Source organism: Adiantum capillus-veneris, chromosome 25 (genome assembly GCF_014529385.1).
Source record: "Adiantum capillus-veneris isolate H3 chromosome 25, ASM1452938v2, whole genome shotgun sequence".
Taxonomy (NCBI): Eukaryota; Viridiplantae; Streptophyta; class Polypodiopsida; order Polypodiales; family Pteridaceae; genus Adiantum; species Adiantum capillus-veneris.
The window spans coordinates 65931116-65956931 of NC_140955.1; the positions used below are offsets into that span (position 1 = coordinate 65931116).

A 25816-nucleotide genomic window follows, 5' to 3' on the forward strand; every position below is an offset into this window, starting at 1 on the left:
AAGACCTTATGTTATTGATGGTGATGGTGATTTATGTAGTTTGAGTGTTGTAGCTTGACGTACATCTTAGAACGTTTTAGAGACTCTCGATATTAATTATGGTTTATGAAAAAACTATTAATTATGATTTAATTAAGCTAGATCGAAATGGCGATGCTCTCAGGGGTTCATGTTCGCTCCCTGACATGTGGCTCGCGTGCCATTTTCAAGGTACCTCCCTCTCTCTCTCTCTCTCTCTCTCTCTCTCTCTCTCTCTCTCACACACACACACACACACACACACACACACACACACACAAAAGAAGACGAAGACGAAGAAGAAGGAGAAGGAGAGAGAGAGAGAGAGAGAGAGAGAGAGAGAGAGAGAGAGAGAGAGAGAGAGATGAGGCTAGTTTTGAAATTTATCAACCAATGCACCTGGGTCCCCACAAACTGATGTTCGATAACCACAAACTGATGTTCGATAACATGCGCAAAAATTTCTGGTATGGTGTCTATATGTAGATTGCTGGTACTAATGAGGTCTATCTATGTTCAGAAAACTTCTTGCTTGAGGTCCTTATTCAAGGAAGCAATTTTCACGTCCATCTGAAGGATCAGCCAGCTCTATGAGCTATGAGTGCAAGAATGGTCGAAGCAGAAGTCAGGCAAGTGGGCAAAGCAAAGTTGCATCAAAGCTCACACTAGGACTGCTGGAAAAAAGAAAAAACCAATAATAGAGGGAAGGTTGTTGCGAGTACATGGTTGTTATTACCACTTCTGACCAGTGGTCGGGCAGAAAACGGTGAACTACCACAGTCTGCAAGACTTGATATACTTTGTCAAAGTGCAGTAGGTGTGGTAGAGAGAGAGAGAGAGAGAGAGAGAGAGAGAGAGAGAGAGAGAGAAGAAGAAGAAGAAACCATCCCAAGAGACCTTAAAGATCCAGTCGACAAGGAGTTGAACTCAAGACCTGTTATTCAAGTTGGAAATGGCATAACCAATCTACCACTCTTGGGTGATAGAAGGGTTCTACCATTTTCCTCTTTTTATTACGTGCACGCGCGCGTGCGCGCGCGCACACACACACACACACACACACACACAGAGAGAGAGAGAGAGAGAGAGAGAGAGAGAGAGAGAGAGAGAGAGAGAGAGAGAGAGAGAGGACAAGCTTTGTGGAATCTACTAACAAGAGAATACAAGATTGTGCACAACACAATGCCAGAATGGGTTCCAACCACCCCCCGCACCCCCCACGGTCAAAGTTAACGATGCGGAAGCGTAGAGACCAAGGGGAGAGAGAGAGAGAGAGAGAGAGAGAGAGAGAGAGAGTCTCCTGAAGCAATTAACCTTGGCAATGAATAACTGAACGTGTAATGCAATAGAGGCAAGGGGTTTCTTATATAGCAACCTCAGTAAATTGCCCTACCTAGACTTTGACAAATAAGTAAAATAAATACCTAAAAGCCAAAATAAATAATGGGATTACATTGGGCAGTTCACTTGAGATGCCAAAACTCTAGCACCCTCTTTGTAGCTCATAGTGGACATCAATAGTGAGACCAAGTCGGCCTTTGTAGAAACTTTGAACTGCAGATCACACTACGTCCAAGAATCCCCATTTGTGAATTGTGAACACATCACGTCCAAGAGATAATACTCCAAGATAACGAATTCTGGAACACATCCTGTCCATGATCCAACCAACAACAATGGATTGGTGCACTCATTTATAGTGTTTTAGTTACGTCTAATTGTGTCCCTGCTAGATGCATATGCCTTGAACTCCGACCTACGGGTTCAAACACCGATAACTTGAACTCCAACACAAGGGTCCAAATTAACCATACGGAGCACTGTTTGCCCCTCTCTGCCACTCACAAGCCTCTCTCTGGCTAAAGCTGGTGGTGGCATTGGTCTCCATGTGACTACAAGGCGTGAGTCCGTCGCAGTGTAGTCACCACCACACCAGCAACCTCTTTGCAGTCCTGACTCCTTCTTTGAGTCACTATCACTGCTTTCCTCTTGATGCTTGCTTTTACCTTTGTGCTTTGTAGAATCTCTGTCTTTATCTTTGTCTTTGGATTTGCAATCCTTGACCAAATAACCACGCTTTCCACAAATGTAACAATGGTTCTTGGTCTTCTTTTTGGAATCCGAAGCAGTAAGTGCTTCCCCACTTGTCTCAAAAATTTGAATTTTGCCTTGAGTTATCACCACGGCTTCCTCCTCGTGTGCTAGACACCGTTTCATACTCCTTAGGCAACTTCGTGAGAACCAAAGCAGCTAACTGAGTACTCGTCAATGCACTTTTCATAGCCGATAGTTGATCATGAATAACTTTAGCCTTCATTATAAATGATTGCATAGAACTTCCTCGTGGAAAGTGGATGGCAAATAATTGTCGAACCAGGGTGACTGCTCGCATCGTAGAATCCCGATCAAGCATTCCAACGAGCTCGAACCACATATCGTTAGCAGTCTTCAAAGTCTGAATGGTTGGAGAAAGGTCCTTTGTAAGAGATTTTGCGATGATCGACATAGCCTTGGCATTAGCCGCATCCCAATCGACACTGTCACAAATTGTTGATGTATCGACCCATTGAAGAACGGAGCTACTGGCCGAGGGGCCTAAACCCTAGAAGAAGCAAAAGCAACAGAAGCAGCAGCAACAGATTTCCGCAATTGACGCTGGCTTGTTGACGTGGTAGATTTTACGGATTTCTGGATTTTGCGTTGGCATGCTGACGTGGCAACCTGTACGGATTTCCGCGATTTGCCTGCTGACGTGGCAGTTGTACGAATTTCGTAAATCACGCTGACAGTTTTTGAGTATTGCTTTTGGACCAGATGCTTTTGAGTTTGAAGGCTTTTCATGTAAACTGCTTTTGGGGCCTAGGGCATTTAAAGTTTAAATATGAGGCCATGGGCTCAAGCCTCATTCTTTGGCATGCTTCTTGGAGAAGGTGCAGAGTTTGGAGTACCGCCTTGTACTGTGTTGATGCAATATAACGAAATACTGAAAGGGGCGCCAAGGTTTGGGGCCAATACTCTCTTGGGTGGAATTTCGCCACCCCGTGTCACGTGTCGTGTCTCTCTTTTTGTTCAGTTGTTATTGAAGTGCTAAAAGTCTGTATAGTCTGCTCTTTTCTATTAGCACGTGGTGCCCCTCTTGTGACAGACACGAATTTTTGAGATATTCATCATCTTGAAGGCGGGTGTACCTGTGTGGGGATCCCTCGTGGGGCAGGGCTCTGAGCCGTCGACAATATCCCATAAGCTTTTCCATGAGAACCAAAGTTGCATGATCAATTTCCAATGAGCGTAGTTATTGCCGTTCAATTCGTCATTGGCGCTCGAGCAAGGGGGGGCCATGTCGAAGTTGCAAGATTTGGAACTTTGGGAAGCCTTCTCGCACTCCAAGGGTAGCCGCACGAACCAAGCCGCAAGATTCTCCAAACTGTCCCTCTCTTAAGCTCCAAATTCCACCTCTGTCTCCCAAGTCTCTCCGTAATCCCTTGTTGACACTCCCAAGGGACTTGAAAAAACTCTGCTTCCAAGCCACCAATGCGAAGGGCAAACTCCCTCTCGTCTTCTCAAGGTGCCCGCCTCTTCTCCCGGCTTTAGTGTTTTAAACGCTGGGATCCCCAGTGAGGAAGGGAGGGACAACACTGTTGAGGGAGGCAAGGGACAGCGAATGTTGTCGGGGGGGGGGGGGGGGGATTGCAGTCACCAAGTAGTGCTTCGTGCGTATCAAAACGCCCGAAAAGGAGAGGCTCCTTCTAGGGCAGTCTCTGTCCAGCTTGCCTTTACTTTTGTCTCTTTGTGAGTTCTTGCTTTTGTCTTCTACTTCAATATTCTAAGCCAAACAAACGTCATTGTCACATTTATAACAACGGATCTCGGTCCTTATGGGTATCGAGGCAGCTAATTGAGTACCGGTACTGCCGTCCTTGTTAAGCTTGCCTTTGGCTTTGTCCTCTAGCGAACTCGTCCATTTGCTTTTGGCTTCACAATCTGGAGCGAAACAAAGCGACGGTTTCCTTGGGAACTTCTGACGAGCATAGGCCGCTAACAGGGAACTAGTTGATTTTTTATCCACAGCCTTTTGTTGGCTTTGGTCGTTGATGTTGCTGGTGCTTGAGCAAGGGAGGGCCATGTTGTACATACAAGATCTGGAAATGTTGTTGCTTCCTTCTTGTATTCGAGTGTTTTCTTTCCAATGAATGCGTAGATTATAACCTTTAAACCACTTGATGTCAAAAATAAAATCACATCCTTTGAGAGGAGAAACCACAAGCTTACGACGAAGACCGGCATTTTGAACTAACACTATCACATCAGGACATTCATGCGTGAAATAAAGTGCATGCAAGGAGCAAATCCAGAGATCACAATGGGATCTACGGGAAGAGCTTCTAAACGTGGGCTCTTCACGAGAGAGTTACTAATCACATCATGAATACTACCTGAATCAAACAAGATAACAATGCGTTGACTATTCACATGACCATAACACAGCATGAGAGACTCATCTACATGATCATGAGAAACTTGGGACACGTTAGTGTTCTCACTGAGTGCATTAACAGATGATGTGGATTCTGTGGGCTCATTTGTGGGTTGTTTAGGTGCTTTCTTAGGACAAACTCGTTTAATGTGAAACATCTTTCTTCTTTAGCATATACGGCTCGTTCTTCTAGAGTTAACCTACCTCCTAAAATTCCTTGAGTAGATTTTTCATTAGGTGTCAACTTAGGGGTGTCCTGAGTTTTAGCCTTTTCTTTATTATCATTGTGACAGTTCTGTACTCAAGGTGTATAAGAAGATAGAGAAGAAGAATTACCGTTCTGCTTACCATTGGTCTTACCGTTCGGTTGGTCTTGAGAGGTACTCGACTTGTTCTCCTTCAGCTTACCTTTGTTGTCCTTCATTTCTTGTGCCATAGCAATTCTGACGGTGTCATTGTAGTCCGTAGGGTTGAAGACTTGCACATCGAACTTAATGTACTAAAAAAGGAAAGCCTCTTTTCGTTCGGCATCCAATTTTCACAATTGGACACCAATCTGCAAAATATAGTTAGAAAAAGACATAACTGGAGTGCCAATTTGCTTAAGACCACACCAATCTTCTTTTAATCGATCTAGGTACTGTGGTGTAGAAAGCGAGCCTTGAGCTTGTCTTGGAAGTCAACCCAATTGAAAGAGAGGGGTACGCCTTTCTGGGCATGCTCAAGATGCTTAGCCGTCACAAATTGGTGACGTGGCAGGCCCCCAATAGATAAGTGGGTTGGGCCTCATTACTGAGAGCATCTGAACGCAGAGTCTGAGAGTGAGCGCCTGCCGACTCTTTTGTACTTTGAACACAGATCAATATAAAAAGAAATATCGAAAGGAGCGTCAGTCTTTGGGGCCAATACCTCTGGGCACGGAACTACTCCGGGACGCGTCATCTTTGTGAACTATTTTGAAGTGAATCTCTGTTGTGTCGTGGTAGAATCTTGACTTGGGGTGTCTAAGTTTGTTACATTGGTATGAGAGCGCCGCCGATTTCTCTTCTATCGGGAAATCCGATCCTTTTCTCGCGACACTTATGGATTCCAACAAGAATTAGTCAACTTCTTCTGCATCTGCTAATGTGGGAGGAGATCACAAAGAAGATTTCAATGATCAAACAGATGAAGAGTACGGGCCTCCTCGGCCTACTCAGTATGAACTCGAAGAGATGGAATGTCAACAGCATGTTGACGAGTGCACAAAGCAGATGATTAAAATTGTGAAGGATTCGCAATTTGCAAAATTTTTGTCTCAGCAATCCATCGCAGAAGTGCACACCCAGTGGCAGAAAGCTACAGAACCACCCATCAAACCGGAAATCAAGAAACCTCCTTCTCTGAGGATGTTTACAGAGCAAGAATTACAAGAGGTGGTTCAGACACATATTAGTCAGCTTTTGGACGTAAACAAAGTAGAAGAAGCATGTACGATTTGAAGGAGTGCCCAGTTCTTCTTCTTCTTCTTCTTCTTCTTCTTCTTCCGACACTTCTTCTAGCTCATCTGACTCGAGCAAGAAAGACAGAAAAGTTAAAAAGTGAAGCAAAAAGCAAAGCTTTGGAAAGGGCAAGAAAAAGGCAAAGAAAGCCCATATTTCCGCCAGTTTCTGACAATTCTATAGAGGAGTCATCCTCAAACAGTTCGGACTTTGACGATCACATGTTTTATGCAAAGAAGAAGCATTTTTACAGAGCCAACCAATATGACTTTCTCGAAGATAAAAGCAAGAAAGTAAAAGAATTCAAAGAAGGTGGATAGTTGATTAAGTTTGAATCCTTTTCTGGGTTTTGAGATGCTCAGAGGGCTTTGGCCTTCATTCAGTAGTTTGACATAGCTTTCTCTGGAGGGCATTACTTAGAGCACTCCAAGATTAGGAGGGCTACATCTTTCTTCAAGAGAAATTTGGCTGACTCGGGAGTACAAACGAGATATACGAATTGCTTGGAATCATCTTCGGATGACCAAGGGAGATTCTTTGGACGCTATTGCCAGAAATTTTGGAACTCTTTTCTACCAACCTCTTCATTTAAGAAGATCTCGTTTAAGGAACAGATTGAGCGGTTTTGCTGCGGACTCCCTACAAAGATCCGGGACTACTGCCTGGAACAAAAGTTTAATTCTATTCAAGAATTGATGGGTCATGCGAAACGGGGTTTTGCGATACATTTGGGAAAATTTGACCTACCCCACAGATGAGATCTTGACTCAGAGAACCCAACAGACCTCTCACAATGAAAGTAGAAAGAGAAAGAGTTTTCAAGAAAAGAAAGATAAGGATACACGACCACGGCTCACTCTTCGGGAGAGGGCCAGTTACATTAAAGGAGGGAAGTGTTTTGGATGTAGGGAACATGGGCACGTCTCCGCGAAGTACCCCAAAAAGGCACAGCAAGAACAACATGAAGACATGCAAGAGAGTTCGAGAGCAGCTAAGGAACGTGGCAGAAAAGGCAAGATGAAAGCAAGATTGGTTCCATATTGCATGGGTATTGACCCAAGCACGATTGATGAAAGTACAGAACTTTGTCGAGCTTGGGGCAAAGTGAAAGATCAAGAAAACTTGATTATCTTTGATGGAGGAGCCAAGGCCAACTTCATTTCACGTGAATTGGCGGCGCGGCTCGAGATTACACCCGATTGGATGGGACCACCGACAGAGGCAGTTCTAGCGGCACCCAGACGGGACATAGCCATTACACCTGTCATTGGCAAACTTCGGTTGCATTGTTAGGGGTATTTGGGACATGAGGACTTTTACATAATGTCCTTGGAAGGTTGTGACGTCCTCCTAGGAGTCCCTTGATACCATAAGAACAACGTCGTGGTTGATTATCGGGCAAAGAAATCGACTTTGACTAATGAAAAGGGCCGAAAAATTGTACTTGATGTGAAACTAAAGGATGAGTCTGTCCCTATTGTATCGCCTTAGGCCGTTTCCAAATTAATGTAATCCAGTCTGTTTGTTTGCTCGATCTACTTGAAAGAGTTAAATGATGAACACAGAACGAATATATCTGAATTTGATAAAGAACGCCAAGATTTTCTCCACACTCATGCCAATTGCTTTTCTAAGGTCCTGCCAGGCGAGTTGCCACCATCTCGTCCTGAGGATCATACTATTGATCTGATACTTGGAAGCACACCACCGAACCGGCCACCTTACTGTGTTAGCCGAGCCCAGAATGAAGAGATTATGAACCAAGTGAAAGGCCTCTTGGAAAAGGGTCTTATCCAGCCGAGAACTTCACCCTACTGCTCTCTAGTGTTGTTGGTTTTAAAGAAAGACAGATCTTGGAGAATGTGCATTGATTATAGGGCTCTCAATAAAATCATCATCAAGAACAGATTTCCAATTACGAGGATCGATGATATTCTTGACCGACTATAGGGATCCTCTTGTTTCAGCAGGATTGATTGGAAAAGCGGATATCATCAGATCAGAATCGTGCCGGGAGATGCCTACAAGATAGCCTTTCGGACGAGCTTCGGTTTATATGAATTTTTGGTGATGCCTTTTGGCCTTACCAATGCTCCAGCAACTTTCAACCGAATGATGGATAGGATTTTCAGAGAGTACAGATCTTTTGTTGGCACTTTCTTTGATGACATTATAGTCTTCTCCAAGGATGAGGCAGAACATAGACACCATCTGCTACAGGTCTTTCAGGCATTGCGAGATCACAAACTAGTTATCAATGCTAAGAAGAGTGAATTTTTCTTGCCGGAGATACACTTTTTGGGACACATCGTCTCATCAGCAGGAGTACAAATGGACCCGTCCAAGATTGACACTAAATATGTGATTGGCCCGATTTGAAGAATGTTCATGAAGTTAGAAGCTTCTTGGGGTTATGTTCTTACTACCGGCGGTTCATTCGAAAGCTTGCAGAGGTCGCTTCCCCTTTGCATATTCTGACACAGAAAGGAGTCCCTTTCTCGTGGGGACCCACAGAGGTGACTGCTTTTCAGACTTTGAAAGAGAAATTGACTACGAGACCAGTATTGACTTTGCTGGATTTGCAAAAGTCATTCGAACTGTATTGTGATGCTTGTGGTCGTAGTCGGGGTGCGGTCTTAATGCAAGAAGGCCATGTCATTGCCTATGAGAGCCAATTGTTTTCAAGACTGGAATTGACGGCAAAGATTTATGAGAAAGAGCTTTTGGCGGTTATCCATGCTCTTACTCAGTGGCAACATTACCTACTCGGAGCCGATTTTACGGTCTTCATTGATCATCAGAGTTTACGCTACTTCTTGTCACAGAAGCAGCTTTCGGAAAAGCAGATGTGGTGGGCTAACATCTTGTCACAATTTCACTTCCAGATTTTCCATGTTTAGGGACAAAAGAAATTGGTGGTAGATGCTTTGTCCCGGAAGCCGTTAGTCTTGACTATTTCCACGATTCATCATAGAAGCTTCGAGAACATGGTCGAGCAGTACGCCACATATCCAGATTTTTCTGATGTATTCACTCGAATACAGAATGGGGAGATAGTAGCGGGATATTCCATATGGGATGGCTACTTGATGAAGAAAACGATGTTGTGCGTTACACAACCGTTGAGGGAAAAGGTTCTAACTGAATGCCATTGTCCACCTTTTACGGGTCACCGCGGCATTGACACCACCTTGAAAGGTGTGGAGCGTTACTTCTTTTGGCCGAGGGCTGAATCTTGCAGTCCTCTGAGAAATGGTAGAAAGCACTAGCTCTTGGGTTTCCTTTATAGGTGAGGAATAGGCCTTAAGTAGTTATTAAGGCCTAGGTAGGGCAACTGTCGAGGAGTTTTCTAAACAAATAAATCATAAAATGATTTATTAAAAATTGGTCTAGATTTGGTGAAATTGTCGCACCTCCGCCCAACCGGGGAATCCGATCGACAAGCGGGCTTGTAAGGTGCAGCAGAATGAATGTTGAACTTTGCTCAAGATCAGTGCTCCGAACTGTGCTCAAGGGTTCCTTTTACTTACGGAAGGAAGAGCATTCCGTTCCTTTAGTGAGATAGTGCAATGGACACAAACAAAGTGGATGAACACTGTGAATGAAGGTGCTGAGAGTGAGAGATAGAGAGAGAAGAATACGACACCAGAATGTTGTCAAACTCTCCTCCGAAGGCCCCACTCTCTATGGCGAGAGCGGTCTACTATTGATTGCACAATCTCTACAATGCTTGGACTTGCCGACAATGAGGAGGACGACGAGACGGGCTGAAATCTGAAAATGCTAAGGGCTGAAATCTACAAATCTTTATCTGTTGAATTGTGACTCTATGTCGGTGATGATGTCGATGGCGACGATGCGACGACGACGTGTTGAAAACACAGATGCTGAAATCTGCATTTTCCGGGTTGAAACTGCAAACTTCGATGGATCCCACCGTGCGACGAGGAACTGCTGCGGGAAGGTGAGATTTGCGAGGTTTGGGACTTGTTCTGCGGGTTCTAACTGCTGAAAACTGAAATCGCTGAGTCTAGGGCTGATTCTGTCGCGATGAAAATGCAAAACGCAAAAACGGTAGGGCTGAATTCTGCTGCTGGGGAAAATCTACTAACGCTAGGGCTGATCTGTTGTCATGACGTGGTTCTGGTGTGTCTGCTAATGCCGAAGCTGCTCTGCAATGCAAAAACGCCAAGGCTGATTTGTCTTGCAAAAACGCTAGCTTTGATGCTGTGTTGCAAAAACGCTAGGCCATGCTGGGGGGTTCTGCTGAGAAGGTGCCTGTTGAGCAAGGTGCTCCTGCTGCCTCTTTTGCCAGAAAGTGCTAGCGCTAGGTTTCTATGTATACAAACTTAGCAAAATTGCCCTACCTAGTTTCCAACAAAAGTCACTTAATAAATAAGTGAAAAATGTCAAAAATAGGGAAAATAGGTTTAATGCATTGGAAAATTCCCCTAATGGATTCTGATGGGAATGCTGATGATCATGTCGTGTGCAACCGGAGGATATGCATCTAATCTAAGTGTCTGGTCATGCACGGTCTGCGAACATACTCACAAAAGTGCCAGATCACTTCCTATTCTAGACTGACTTGACTGAATTGAACCCTGGACATGCTGTAGCTTGTCCAGGGACACATTGGGTTGGATGTGTCACATGACATCCCCTCCTTTTCAAAGTGAGGTACTGGTATCGAACTGTATGGCGTCGAGGGAGATCACCAATAACATCCGGAATCCTAGAAAGGACTCTTCGCCAGCCCACTCTGATGTGTGGGTCGTGCGATACTTGAACTTCATAAAGGTCTGCAGTGCCTTCTTCTTTGGGCCGCGCCGCAAGCGACACAAAGTATGTTGTGGCTCCTTCAATGCTTCAACTTCGTCTAGAGTCATGCTTCTTCCTTCGTCAAGAATCTCCGAGGATGAAAATTCCTGAAACCACTTCCAACACAAAAACATGAACATACCCATTCCATGTAAAGTGACTGGAAAAAGTCTCGTCTTCTCTAAAGACTGTGCGCAATGTAAATGAACAAATAGACGGAGTGCCAACCCGTTCACTACACACACGCAAACAATGAGATCGAATCTTGTGTTTTTTATCTAAATCAATCAACTGTGGCAAATCACAATGGACATGCCCATTCTTGATGTTCAATCTTTCTTATGCTCTTTCTGCGACTGTGTCGTGCCAAGGAAGAGACATTGAATGTGACTTCCTTGAATGCAAACATTTCATCTTTTCACGAGAAATCCGCATACATCCGTGCTCATCCATAAGTGAATTGTGCTCAACGTACAATATGTCATGCCTATGAAAAGGGATCACATAAGGACGGTGACTAAAATATAGGAAACGATCACGAATGAAACACTCAAACAATGCGTGCTGACTAATCATTCGAGCACAGTACTTCCTGTGAGGGTTCTTTGGACCTAGGCTCGAGAGCCAAGATCGGTTCTTCCTGTGGGGGTTCTGTGGACCTCGACTTGAAAGCGAAGATCGGTTCTTCGTGATTGATCGTCTCTGCAATGAGGTTAGCTTCACTAGAGAAAGTATCAACTAACACATCATTCTTGTGAACCATCACATCGTGGTCATACAAATCATCATGCTCGTGAGAAATCACATCTTGATCATGCTGCAAATCATCATGCTTGTCATTGTCATCCAAATCATCATGCTTGCCATTATCATTCAAATCATCATGCAAATCGTGTGTATCATGCTTTGGAGAAGAAGAGACTGAGAGAGTCTCCTTTTCCCGAATCTCTTGCATCTGTGCCTACACTTGAGAAAAGAGTCGCAACATCTCTTGCATTCTTGCTTTGTTCTCGCGATCGAATTCTGCTAGTCTTTCTTTGTTCTTGCGCTCGTGCTCATGCTCTATGGCTTCCATTTTAGCGTTGTATTCACGATCTATGGTTGCCATACTTTCTTCGTAGGCCTTTCTTTCTGCTTCTCTTGCTTCACGTTCGAACTTGCTGTCCATAAACAACTACGTCAACTCCTTCATAGGAGTTAGTGCAATCCTTGGCGTAGATGGGAAAGGGGGAGGGTCGGATAAACCTCTTGGTTTCTTCGCCTCTCTCATGCTCATCACCTCCAAGCGAAGTATCCATTCCGCTTCGAGTGATGACCATCCACCGAAGTCTTGGGTTCTTGTGGTCTTGGGTTCTTAAGTTCACGAGGAACTTGGGTTCTTGGGGGTCTTGGGTTCGTGGGTTCTTGAGGGTCTTGAGTTCTTGAGGTTCTTAGGGTTCTTCTTTAGCTTGCAATCTGTGTTAGAGAAGGATCTTCTCTTTACCCGAGTTTTGCTCCTTTCCATGGGCGCACCCCTTGGCGGCCTTGCGCTCACACCAAGGTTGCTTTTTCCCACCTCATGTTGATTGGCCGGCCGCTAAGTGCACGGTCCGCTCTCAATGAGTGAAAAGAGACACAAGGGGAGGCTGGACAAGCCCTTCTTTCTTGGGTTTCCTGTCACTCTTCAAAAACACGATTAGGAATCGACACGCCCAAGTGAACTTGGGTTACGTGCGACCTCAACAAGCAAAAAAAATTATGTGGTTCTTTCCTTGAGTGATACAGAACACTGCCAAAGCTCTGATACCAATGTAAGGTGGAGCGGAATGAATGTTGAGCTTTGCTCAAGATGAGTGCTCCGAACTGTGCCCAAGGGTTCTTTTTACTTACGGAAGGGAGAGCCTTCCGTTCCTTTAGTGAGTTAGTGCAATGGACACAAACAAAGTGGATGAACACTGTGAATGAAGGTGCTGAGACTGAGAGATAGAGAGAGAAGAATACGACACCAGAATGTTGTCAAACCCTCCTCCGAAGGCCCCACTCTCTATGGCGAGAGCGGTCTACTATTGATTGCACAAATCTCTACAATGCTTGGACTTGCCGACGATGTCGACGATGATGGGACAGGCTGACATCTGAAAATGCTAAGGGCTGAAATCTGCAAATTGTTATCTGCTGAATTCTGACTCTATGTCGGTGACGATGTCGACGGTGACGATGTCGACGGCGACGATGCGACGACGACGCGCTGAAATCTGTGTTTTCCGGGCTGAAACTGCAAACTTCGATGGATCCCACCGTGCGGCTAGGAACTGCTGCGGGAAGGTGAGATCTGCAAGGTTTGGGACTTGTTCTGCGGGTTCTAACTGCTGAAAACTGAAAACGCTGAGTCTAGGGCTGTTTCCGTCGCGATGAAACTGCAAAACGCTGGATGTCCTGCTGCTCCAAAAACGGTAGGGCTGAATTCTGCTGCTGGGGGAAATCTACTAACACTAGGGCTGATTTGTTGTTGTGAAGTGGTTCTGTTGTGTCTGCTAATGCCGAAGCTACTCTGCAATGCAAACACGCCAAGGCTGATCTGTCTTGCAAAAACGCTAGCTTTGATGCTGTGTTGCAAAAAGGCTAGGCCATGCTGGTGGGTTCTGCTGAGAAGGTGCCTGTTGAGCAAGGTGCTCCTGCTGTCTCTTCTGCCAGAAAGTGCTAGCGCTAGGTTTCTATATATACAAACTTAGCAAAATTGCCCTACCTAGTTTCCAACAAAAGTCGCTTAATAAATAAGTGAAAAATGTCAAAGATAGGGAAATTGGGTTTAATGCATTGGAAAATTCCCCTGATGGATTCTGATGGGAATATTGATGATCATGCTGTGTGCAACCGGAGGATATGCATTTAATCTAAGTGTCTTGTCATGCACGGTCTGCGAACAGACTCACAAAAGTGCCAGATCACTTCCTATTCTAGACTGACTTGACTGAACTGAATCTTGGTCATGCTGTAGCTTGTCCACGGACACATAGGGTTGGATGTGTCACGTGACAGGTCTAGCATGTCGGATTCCTCTAAGCTAGAACTACATGCTCGTCATGCCAGATGCCCACCGTAGTGCAATAACATCCGTCGAAACGCATATACAAACCATTTATGCAAGAGGGTTCCAAACTGGAAAACCTAATCTAATGGACTTGTCCGAACATGCAGGTCCTGCGAACATGCTCACAAAATTGCCGGTACTAATCCTCCTAGGATTCTAGACATCCCTATCTAGGAAGAAGGGGAAAACTGGCTTTGGAAGTCAATGAAGTATGTCCACGTGGCACACAGCCATGTGCACGTGACATCCCCTCCTGCTTAAGGTGAGGTGTGGGTGCCGATCTGCATGGCCTCCTTGTATGAGGCTAGCAAACCCGAGTAATCGGTGAAGAATTCCTCGTCCACCCACGCCGCTTCATGTGTCCCTTGATTCTTGAACTTGAGGAAATGTTGCTTTGCTTCTGTCTTGTTGCCAAACTGAAATGGAAGCATACGAAAACACTTCGGCTTGGTGACTTTGACTGGAACAATGATCTCCGGTGGTTCTTCTTTTGGATTGCTCCTTGGAAGTCCACACTTGTGGCGGCAACTCGACGGGTCCACTTTGGAAACGTGCTGTGCCTCTTGTGGACGCTCCAAAGGAACGCCCATGTGAGGTCTCAGCTTTTGGAATTTGACCCATCCTTGTAAGGTGCAGCGGAAGTGAATGTTGAACTTTGCTCAAGATGAGTGCTCCGAACTGTGCTCAAGGTTCCTTTTACTTAGGGAAGGGAGAGCCTTCCATTCTTTAATGCATAGTAACAGGGGACGCCCTTTTTCGGGCTTCCCGTCCCCACTTTTCCGTCCCCACTTGCCGTCCCGCTCTCTTTTTTACACTAAAAATCCATTTCAGCCCCGTCCCCTATCCCCCGTTCCCCCGTCCCGGAATGCATCCCTTGTGACTATGCTTTAATGAGAGAGTGCAAGTGATCACAAACAAAGTGGATAAACACTGTGAATGAAGGTGTTGAGACTGAGAGATAGAGAGAGAAGAATATGACACCAGAATGTTGTCAAACCCTCCTCCGAAGGCCCCACTCTCTATGGTGAGAGCGGTCTACTATTGATTGCACAAATCTCTACAATGCCTGGACTTGCCGACGATGTCGACGACGAGAGACGGGCTGAAATCTGAAAACGCTAAGGCTGAAATCTGCAAATCTTGTATCTGCTGTATTTTGACTCTATGTCGGGGACGATGTCGATGGCGACGGTGCGACGGCGACGCGCTGAAAATCGCTGTTTTACCCTGCTGAAAAACGCTGTCTTGCAGTGCTTGAAAACGCTGATATGAGCTGAGTAAAACGCTGAAATTGAAGCTATGGAAATGCTGATGCAAGCTGTCCCAAAAACGCTGAAATTGAAGCTATGGAAATGCTGATGCAAGCTGTCCCAAAAACGCTGATGGAAGCTGTCCAAAAACGTTGATCTGAGGGTCTTCAATCGCTGATTTGCTGAGCTTGAAACGCTGAAGTGCTGAGCTTGAAAACACTGGTCTATGGTGCTGAAAAACGCTGGCTTTTCTTTGCTGGAAACGCTGAGGTTTTAGGGTTGAAAACGCCAGAGCTTCAAGGGTCTTGCTTTGAGAGAGAGGGAGAGATGCCTGTTGCAAGCCTGTTGCCTGTGGACTTCTTCCACTTCTGCCAAATACGCCTAGCGCTAGGTTTGCTTATATATTATCTTAACAAATTTGCCCTACCTAGTTCCCAACAAAATTCACTTAAAAATAATAAGTGAAAAATGACTAAAATAGGGAAAATAGGTTTTATGCACTGGAAAATGCTCTTGATGGTTTCTGATGGTAATGCTGATGATCATGCTATGTGCAACCAGAGGATATGCATCTACTCTATTTGTCTGGATATGCACGGTCTGCGAACAGACTCACAGAAGTGCCAGATCACTTCCTATTCTAGAGTGACTTGACTAAACCGAACCCTTGCCATGAAGTAGCTTGTCCACGGACACATAGGGTTGGATGTGTCACGTGATAATCCTTGACTTGAGTGCCTTGAAATCCACACAAAACTGAAATGAGTTTGATTTCTAACGAACAAAGAGAACTGGTAAACCAAAAGACCGTACCTTGGGAGGGCGAAGCCTCCTTAATGAGAAATCAACTGGTTTTGGCTTCACTTTATCTGATGGAGAAAATTTTTTACCTACATGTTCCTTGTCATGCAATTGGTCAGAGACAATGTCCATAGGTCGATGGGGAGGGTGTGTAGGGGAATAATGAGCTTGGGAAAACACCGAATTGACCTTAACAAAAACTTCACTATACCACCCAAGTTCCTTGATGTGGGGTTGACATAGATGACCGCCGCTTGGGCTCCTCGACATAGCTCTCTGTTTGCCTGGACATGAGAGATGAGAAGGGGAGAGGGAATACCACTCTCGCCTCGAATGAGGACGGGTTGCGACTGTCACAAGACGGGCACCACGTGCCAATAGAAAAGAACAGACTGAACAAACCTTTAGCACTTCAATAAAAACAGATCTGAGAGAGAGAGACGACACGTGACACGGAGTGGCGGAATTCCACCCCAGAGAGTATTGGCCCCAAACCTTGGTGCCCCTTTCGGTATTTCTTTATATTGCATCAACACAATACAAGCCGGTACTGCAGACTCTGCACCTTCTCCAGGAAGCATGCCAGAGATTTAAAGGCCCTTGGCCTAAAAAGCAATTTCAGTGAAAAGCCTTCAAAACTCAAAAGCTTCTGGTCCAAAAGCAAAGCCAAAAAGCTACCAGCGTAAATCACGAAAATCTGTACAGCCTACTATGTCATCAGCCAACACAATTTTCGGAAATCTTCTTGTTGCCCTTAGGGTTAGGGTTTTTTGCAGTTTTAGGGTTAGGGTTTCCAGAATTAGGGTTTGCAGGTTTTAGGGTTAGGATTTCCAGAATTAGGGTTTGCAAGTTTTAGGGTTAGGGTTTCTAGATTTAGGGTTTGCAGGTTTTAGGGTTAGGGTGTCCAAATTTAGGGTTAGAGTTTCCAGAATTAGGGTTTCAGCAGTTAGGGTTTTTGACAGAAATTAGGGTTAGGGTTTTTGCTCTCGGGCAACCACGTCATCACTTTGTGACACTTCTTCTGTTACTTGTTCTTCTTAGGGTTTAGGCCCCTCGGCCACATCTGTAAGTTGGCTCCATTCTTTAGGCTTTGACACGTCAACAGTTTGTTACAGCGACACATTGTCTTTGATGAGAAACGTGAGCTTCTCCCAATCGATAATGGGTTTGAACATGCGAAACCATTTAATGCCCAAAATGATATCACATCCTGCAAGTTTAGAGACTACAAAACGACGATAAATTGGGTTTGTTGAATGATCAACTTGACATCATCACATTCTTGAAAAATCGAAGCGTCCATGCCTTCAGAGAACCCTTGCACCGGGAGGGTGGGGATGGGAGAAGTCTGAGGACGTGCATGTTTAACAACAGATTCACTTATGACATCTTGAGAACTTCTAGAATCAAACAACACAATGACCCTTTGACCATTAACATGTCCATAACATTTTATGAGTTCATCATCTTCAAACATCCCCTCCTGCTTCGCTTTTTGCTCTACCACACTCATAGCATTCACTTGAGAGGTAGCATCAAAAGTTCACGCAGTAGAGGTTACCTTGTTAGATTCTTTCTTAGGACATTCCCTTTTCATGTGACCTACTACGTGACAATGAAAACACCTATGTTCTTTTGCATACAATGCTTGTTCTTCCTCACTTAATTGACCACCTAAAACTCCTGGAGCAATCTTTTCATCGGTGTGAGTTGAGGTTTATCAGATTGTCCTTTACCCTTAACCTTAGAGTGATCGCCCTTAGATTGAGATCGAGATGGAGAATTAGATCGAGAAGAATTTGGAGAGTTCTTTTTATTGTTGCCATTCCCATTAGAATTCTTGTCCTTTTCCTTAGACGAGTCATGAGAGGAAGCAGTACCATTACTTGAGACCGGCTTAAGCTTACCCTTGTTGTGCTTCATCTCTTGGAGTTGAGCCAAGCGTATTGCTTCTTGCAATGTCTTTGGATCACCGGCCTCCACATCAAACTTGATCAAGTGGTCCAATTCAAAGAGAAAAGCCTCTAACCTCTGATCATCCGATTTTCGCAATTGTCCACCTAGCTGTGAGACACGGTTAGCATACGATATCATTGGTTTACCTTGTTGAGACAAAGCCCGAAAATCCTCCTTCAAACGCTTCAAGTATTGTGGAGGGAGGAAGCGAGTCTTGAGATCCTCCGCGAACTCCTCCCAACTAAGCTCGAGAGGGGGAACGAGGTAGGACTCGGCATGGGCAGCCGTATGGGCCGCCTCTTGCTTCTCCATCCATTCATCCTTCCAAGTGATGGCATCACCCGTGAGATGCATGGAAGCCAAGAGAACCTTGTTATTATCAGACTTTTTAACAACCGCAAAATAGGATGTAAATTGATGCAACCACGAGTAAATGACAGTAGCATCCATCTTACCATCATACTTACTGAACGTGATCTTCTATGGAATTGGATCATTAGTCGTCCGTGTAGCAATGGTTGCCTCCGCGATGGTCTTGGCAAGCTTTTCATAATCGGGCTCCGAAGATGGGGGATCGGGTCGCACTACCCATGGAATCCCTTTCCAGCCTACGAGCCTCGGCTTCGGCCACCAATCGATGCTCCTCACGCTCTGCCGCTTCCACACGCTCTAATCGACGTGCCTCCTGCTTCCAAACGCTCTTGTCTTCGAGCTTCGTCTTGCCGCATCATCATCTCCATCATCATGCGCATCATAGCATCCATGGGATTTGCTGGCGAAGGAGGAGGAGTTGGGGGAGGGCTTGGAGGATCCATAGGTGGCACTTGCTCGCCTTCTTGATTGGTGGAGGTATCCATACTGCTACGCGTCTCGACCATGCAAGGATTTCTCCTCTTGGTTCAAGGAAGGTCGCATACTAATCTTCGGGAGACTATCTACCCCCTCGTCGGTGCACCCCGCATGCAACACCCGGTATACAATTGGTTGCTATTTTCCGACGCTCGAGGCGCACGGGTCTACGCGCAACGGCAGGCCTGTTGTTCCAGAGTGGGAGGAGTATGTACCGAAGGGCCGCCAACACAACCAAAAACACGAGAGAAAAAAAAACTTTTTTTGGGATTAGCCGATTAGTGCAAAATCTTCAAAGCTCTGATACCAATGTCAGGTGCAGCGGAATTGAATATGGTGAAGATCTAGTTTTACACTTCCACAAAATCCTTTCCTTCTTTTCTTGCGTTAGTGAATGCTTTGTGCTTGAATGATTGTTCTTTTACTTTCCCCTGAAGAGAGGGGCTGAGAGAATGCAAATAGAGATGTGTAGAGGGAGAGAGAAAGAGAGAGAAGAAGAGAGCGACACCCGATGGGGTCCCAACCAACCCTCTCAAGGGCCCCCCACACAGTTACCGATGTGGTATTTGCTTTAGATTGTGTAAATGGAATGTATACATAATGCAATACCTCAATGCAGACTCTATTGACTTGACGGTGACAAATCACCGCAGTAACTCCTCGGGAAGAGGCACCTCTGGGGCTGATTTGATGCACCTTGGATCCTTCTCGATGTGGGAATTGCGGATGACCACCACGGGTTGATTTGCATTCCCGATGTGAGAAGTACGATGGGCTGAAAACGCAGATCTCGACGAGGCCGATGATGGATAGCAATGGAGCACTCGATGCTGGCGAGGGAATGGCCAAGCGGAGGCTCAATGGGTTGCCGAGCTACCGGGCCGCAACGTGAACATGCGTAGGCAATTTTCCAAGGGATTTCCATCGCGAAGGACGGGATGAAAACTGAAAACGCAGGCCTGATCTGCTGGCTTTTCCTGGCGCAAGGGCTGAAAACAGCAAACGCTGGCTGATCTGCTGCCTTCCCAAAACGCTAGGGCTGGTTGCTGAAAACGCTGTTGTGCAGGGCTAAAAACGCCAAGGACTGAATCCTGCAATCCTCTGAGAAATGGTAGAAAGCGCTAGCTCTTGGGTTTCCTTTATAGGTGAGGAATAGGCCTTAAGTAGTTATTAAGGCCTAGGTAGGGTAACTGTCCACGAGTTTTCCCAACAAATAAATCATAAAATGATTTATTAAAAGTTGGTCCAGATTTGGCGAAACTGTCGCACCTCCGCCCAACCGGGAATCCGATCGACGAGCGGTCTGGTACGTCGGATTCCTTTAACCTAGGACTACATGCTCGTCATGCCAGATGCCCACCGTAGTGTAATAACATCTATCAAAACGCATATACGAACCATTTATGCAAGAGGGTTCCAAACTGGAAAACCTAATCTAATGGACTTTTCCGGACATGTAGGTCTTGCAAACAGGCTCACAAAATTGTCGGTACTAATCCTCCTAGGATTCTAGACATCCCTATCTAGGAAGAAGGGGAAAACTGGCGCTGAAAGTTGAAGTATGTCCACGTGGCACACAGAGCCATCTGCACGTGACAGAAACGAACACGCTTCTTGGATCTTCTTACCACCTTGAAAGTGGACGTTCGGTCCAAATAACCAGGGAAATCCGCTGATTTTCTTTTCATCCGAGAGAGCTTTAAGCCTTTTACCAACTGTTTTGTCTTCTTTTCAAGAGCTTGGTCAAACTTTTTCTGCGAGTACAGTTTTTGCTATTCTACACTCGACTTTTCTTTCAGCTTCCTTATTGTCTTGAGAGGAGAATCGACTACCTCTCGCCATCTTGAGTGAATCTCATATCGGATAATTCTTTAGGTGATTCACATATTTGATCTTTGGAGTACTTGATTAATCTTTTTACACAGGTGTCAACCTGCAGTTGATGTTTGTACTCCGTTCTGTCGAGATTCCTTGCTGGAAATTTGCCAAAATCTTCGTTGGTTTCTTTTGTTCCCACGTTGGGTTTCATCTTTTCTTTATCTCCTCGGTGACCAACAATCGAAGGGGTGTCGACTCTGTCGAATTCTCGATGAGAATCCATGTGTGCTGCAGAAAGGATCGGATCCTATGTAGTAGAAGAATCTCTTTGAGCTCTGATACCATTGTTGCAGGCTTGGACGCTCCAAGTGACAAATCAATAGCAACACACACGAACAAAATCTGCACATAACTGAACTTGAATAGAGAGAGAGGAGTAGAGTCGACACGGCACGACGCAGTTCCGAGCCAAGACACACTGGCCCCAAAGACTGGTGCCCCTTTAGGTATTTCTTTATTATTATGCTTAGCGAAGTACAACCCTTGAAGGTCTCTTCTCTGAGACTTTGCGTCAAGATGCTCTCTAAGAATAAGGCCCCAAGGGTCCTTATAAACTTACATGGGATGCCCAAAAATAGAGCCCAAAAGCATCAGTTCTAAAAGCGCTCAAGTCCAAAAGCATATGCACCCAAAGCTCTCGCCCAAAACTGCTGAAATCTGCCAGTGCAAAACGCGGAAATCCGAACAGCTTGCCACATCATCATGTCATCGTGATTTACGGAACTACTAACCAGAGTTCAAGCTTTTGTTTATTTGGGTTTAGGCCCCTCGACCGGTGCTCATAATTTCTTTAAGTTGGAAGGGGTTAGGATTTTTAATCCCTAACCCCCCTAGTCCCCTCTTCTGAGTTCAGTTCCTCTTGTCCACTTGGCCAGTTTTTTCCAGTTGGGCACGTCATCACTTTGTGACACTGCACTGCCCACTTCGTAAGTGGGCAGCCACTTACTTAAAATAAAGCAAGGAATAGGAGGCGCCCCCAAATCTGCAAAAAAAAAAAAAAAAGCTAGGAGGCAGCAATCTCTCTCTCTCTCTCTCTCTCTCTCTCTCTCTCTCTCTAAAGCTGCCACCAGTCCCTATCTCTCTCTCCTCCCTATTTTGATCGCCCATTGCACTTGCTAGTGTTACGGGGAAAAGCATTGGCTGCCTGGCTATCCTTGCCGTCTTCAGAAGCCTATAAAAACAAACCTCTCGCCCCCACTCTTGCTAGTTGTGCCAGGGCTGGAAGAAGGAGATTCTAGAAATGAAATCTAAGATGGTTTGCGGGGTTCTCACGCTCTGAGTACAAACCGGAAGGAATTGAGAGCTAGTCTCTTGGGATTTCCCCTAACAGGAAGGAAACGACCATTGAGTCTAAGATTTAGAACAGAGGGGTTTCTCCGGTTCTTGTGCTCGTAAAACAATTCTCCTTGAATAAAAATTCTCTTTAAGGGGGGGACCAGCCCATCTTCTGGTCCCCAATATCGTGTCGATCTTCTCCCTAGTTTCTTTTGTTCAATATTCTATTTATTTTCAGCTTATTGATTACTCGTGTGCGCTCCCGTTTGTGACAATAGATTTGACATGCCCCAATGGATAGACCTGAGGTACATACAACTGTTACGGCTTCTGAGTGGGGATGGTCATGGGAATGGTTTGCTTGGTTGAAATGTGAAATGAAAGGATATGAATCTGATAGTAACAAGATTTCGTAGATCTAGACATTAGTGAAAGATCAGCGCGGTTTGGATGTGATTGCTAAATGGTTACAATGATTAGGATTTGTATCTAAGACCCTCGACAGAAATGTGATGTGATCAGTGACTGATGTCTTTGTAGAAGTGAGGGATTGGTGGAGTCTGGTGCATGAGTACATAGAAGAGATACCAATTGAACTTAGTATCTTCTAGGAACATAGGTAAACCACATGCTATTGGTGACCATATCTTGTTTAAGTCTTTTCTATTTTGGCAGTAAAGGACTGCAAGTTTACCCACAGGACTCCAAAAGTCAGACACTCAAAATTATCTCGGAGCCTAAATCTGCCTGTAAGCTAGGCATGTCTTGTTTTAGTCTTGTCTATTCCAATGGTAAAGGACTGCAAGTTTACCAACAGGACTCCAAATGTCAGAGACTCAAAATTATCTCGGAGCCTAAATCTGCCTGTAAGATAGGGTATACTGGTTTCATAATGATCCAAGAGCAACAAGGCACCCCCCCTAAAAGGGGCCCAGCCAGCATGCAATAGGTAATTCAAGTGCCAAAATGCAGCAAGTTATGCTGGTGCCTATACAATTCAGCAGCAGGGTGCTGAAAATATAGCTGTACAAAGAATCTCACTATTCACTCCCTCCCACACCAGAAGTAGCAGGCATGTTGCACTTGAAGTTGCAGGGCTGTCCTAGCTGAAAACAAGCCAAGAATTGCCAAAATCAGCCTGAAGGGGTGGTGTCTGCGACTTGAAAGTTTGGATCTCAGCTGCACAATCAGCACAAGCAAAAACCCCTGCAGCAGAGTGTAGGGGGTTAGCTATGAAAACTTGCAAATGTTGTCTCATAAACTCAAGTGGGTATTAGGGAAGGTCGGAAGGCTTCATTCAATTGGCAGGGGTGTTACTATCTAGGTCCTTCAAAGGTATAAGCTTTTTGTAGAGCTATCCCCACCTTTTATGCAGGCTGTGGCTCAATCCTTATGTGCTATGACAATTTCATTGCCTTTGTCCTGTCTTCATATCATATCCTTTCAAAAACTTTCTACATACATGTGGAGCTTTTGTACCTGTTGTCAGGGTCTGCCTTTTTCATAGCATAAGATTGGGTGTGTGCAAAGTGTGGTGACGTGCTTGTACTTGATTTGAATCTTTTCAGAAGATAACTGGCAAAGTTGAATAATGGGAGTGCAGGTTTTGGTGTGAAGTACTGCAGAGTGGTCTCAAAATGGACATGATCTTTTCATGGAACAGTTATTTCAGTGAGCTCTAGGTGATAATGATTGAGCTAGTTTCCATTTTTCTAGACTGATATCAATTTACCCATACCCAATTGTTCTGAAGCGATGCTGCATGGGCATGTAACATGGCTCATTTGGACCTCACATGCTAAATTATGTGTGCGTGTGTGTGTAGGCACATTGCGTGTCACTTAATGTAGCGGTGTTAGTAATTGTGGGCTGTCGTAGTTTGATGCACGTATATCCGGTCGAGGCAATGTGCACTGTCGAAGAGGGAAAGTGTAGAGAGTAGTGAATAGTTATTCGGTTTAATTCATCACTCCTAACTATCAAGCCTAGCACTGCCAAGTCTCAAGGAGAGCTATAAGATTTGCACAGCCATTTTGACTCTAGAGAATTGCCATTTTTAAAATGCTTGTGAAGACTATCGTTTTTTGCAGGAAATTCCAAAGAAAGCTTCTGAATTTGTAGAGGTGGTGATTGAGGTACCCAAAGGTAGCATGGTGAAGAGGAGGGCAGATGGATCACTGGATTTTTTCTTGCCGTGTCCATGCCCATTCAATTATGGATCAGTGAAATCAACTCGTGCACTAGATGGTGAGGATGCTTGCTCTCACTGTGCAAGTAAAATTAAGATTTTCTATTTTACCGACGATGCCGATTATGACAATCAAGAAATGCTATAATCAAGTGTTCTAGTACATGTTGTGTTGATAGAGTGGTTATTTGACAGGGGATCCATTGGATGCAATTGTACTTGGAGACCCACTTCCATATGGACACATTGGAACTTGGAGAGTGAAGGGGATGCTGAAGTTCATGGATGCGGGTATTGTTGACAACAAACTAGTATGTGTACAAACTTCACTGCAGACTAATTGTTTGCTCAAACAGGCTGCTCAATGGCCGCAAGGAGAGATCACAATTTTGGACTGGATAGCATTGAATTTTATCTTTAGTGCCTATTCCCCGTTTAAGCAACTTGTCAATGTTACCAGGGGAGTACATGGTGTAACATCTTTCATTGGGTGGGAATCCCATGAGTAGGACTCACTTAAGACTTAACAATTGTAACCATTCTTTTATTAATAAAGATCCTACTTGTTCAATCTAGCAGTCATTCCTTTTGGTGATATTTCAGTAGGCTTAAATAGGCTTTTTTGACCTTTTGAAGGTGTGTATGTACATATTATTTAAGTCAAATAGGCTCAACTAGACTTTTCTGACCTTGTGAAGGTGTAAAGAAACTAAATGTAGATGCTAAGCAACACATAGTGGATCAAATAAGAGGATGCGGCCTACTCATATGAAGACACGCTTGCGGCTAATCTGTTACTTTCACACGTGTTGCATGTCAAAACATGCCCCTAGAGGAGAAGGGAGCAAGTCATACAATTTGGTTTTGTGCCTTTCTTTGGTTAGTGAATGGGTCTCTTCTCCTCTTTAAAGGGCCACATTGACTTCCTTGGCATTTTGTTTCATAGTGTTTATGTGATGCTTCACCTTGTTTCACTTAAAGTTGAATCGGTCAAATAATGTCTCCTATCTTAAGCGGCATAAATATGCTCAACAGAAGGTGTTTTCAATCTGTATTTTCTACCATTCTTAAACATAGAAGGGCCCCTATTAATAGAGGAACTTTTAAATTGAGTAGGAAAAGGTTGTGTTTCAGTCATGCAATATTTTCAGATAGGGGATCTTCAAAATAGGCCTTAATGCACTTGATGTAGAGGGTTTACATCTAGTGAACCCCTCAAGGAGTTGCATTTGCCGAAAAAGAGCTAGGTATTTGATACAATGGATTAAAGCTAGGGCATTGTGCAAGCTTTAAGGTGAGCAAGCTCTAAGTAAGTTCATGAATCATTTGATCAATGGCTTAAATTATTGTTCAGGATACAATTGCCCCATTGATTTCCATATCATGAAGCTTGCAAATTGTAACGTTGTATTGGCATGTCTTGGCACCATGCATGACCAGTTGGATGCCAATTGCAATTTGTCGAAGGATCATTACCAATGCAACATCATGCAAACCGGTGGATTCTTCCACTTAGGACTAGTCTTAATATCCTTCTATCACAGCATTTTGAATTTCGAATAGAATGTCTACTTGTTTGAATTGGTTGTTTTGTCCGACATTGTTTGAATTTTTTAACCGAAGGAGACCCACATTGACCAATTTAGACTTGTGATACACAATTTATCAACCCATTCTGGTCTATCTTTTTGACCTGTGAGCGCCATCTTCCTTAACCCACTTGAGACATGATTGTAGTTAAGGGGTCTAGACTTG

At 44.6% G+C, this 25816-nt stretch overlaps 1 protein-coding gene across 2 annotated transcripts; it reads left to right on the forward strand.

Moving 5' to 3' along the window:
* On the forward strand, positions 1–24632 carry LOC147425022 (uncharacterized). Of its 2 annotated transcripts, none has more exons than XM_086500819.1 (3): positions 1–210; positions 23947–24120; positions 24257–24632. In XM_086500819.1, exons 1-3 carry the CDS (start codon positions 99–101, stop codon positions 24568–24570), a joined length of 600 nt encoding a protein of 199 aa, XP_086356945.1. In that variant the 5' UTR covers positions 1–98; the 3' UTR covers positions 24571–24632. The 2 variants fall into 2 exon arrangements, with proteins under 2 accessions (XP_086356945.1, XP_086356946.1); XM_086500820.1 differs by having other exon boundaries at positions 54–210; positions 23964–24120.
* Positions 24633–25816: the final 1184 nt, after the last annotated feature.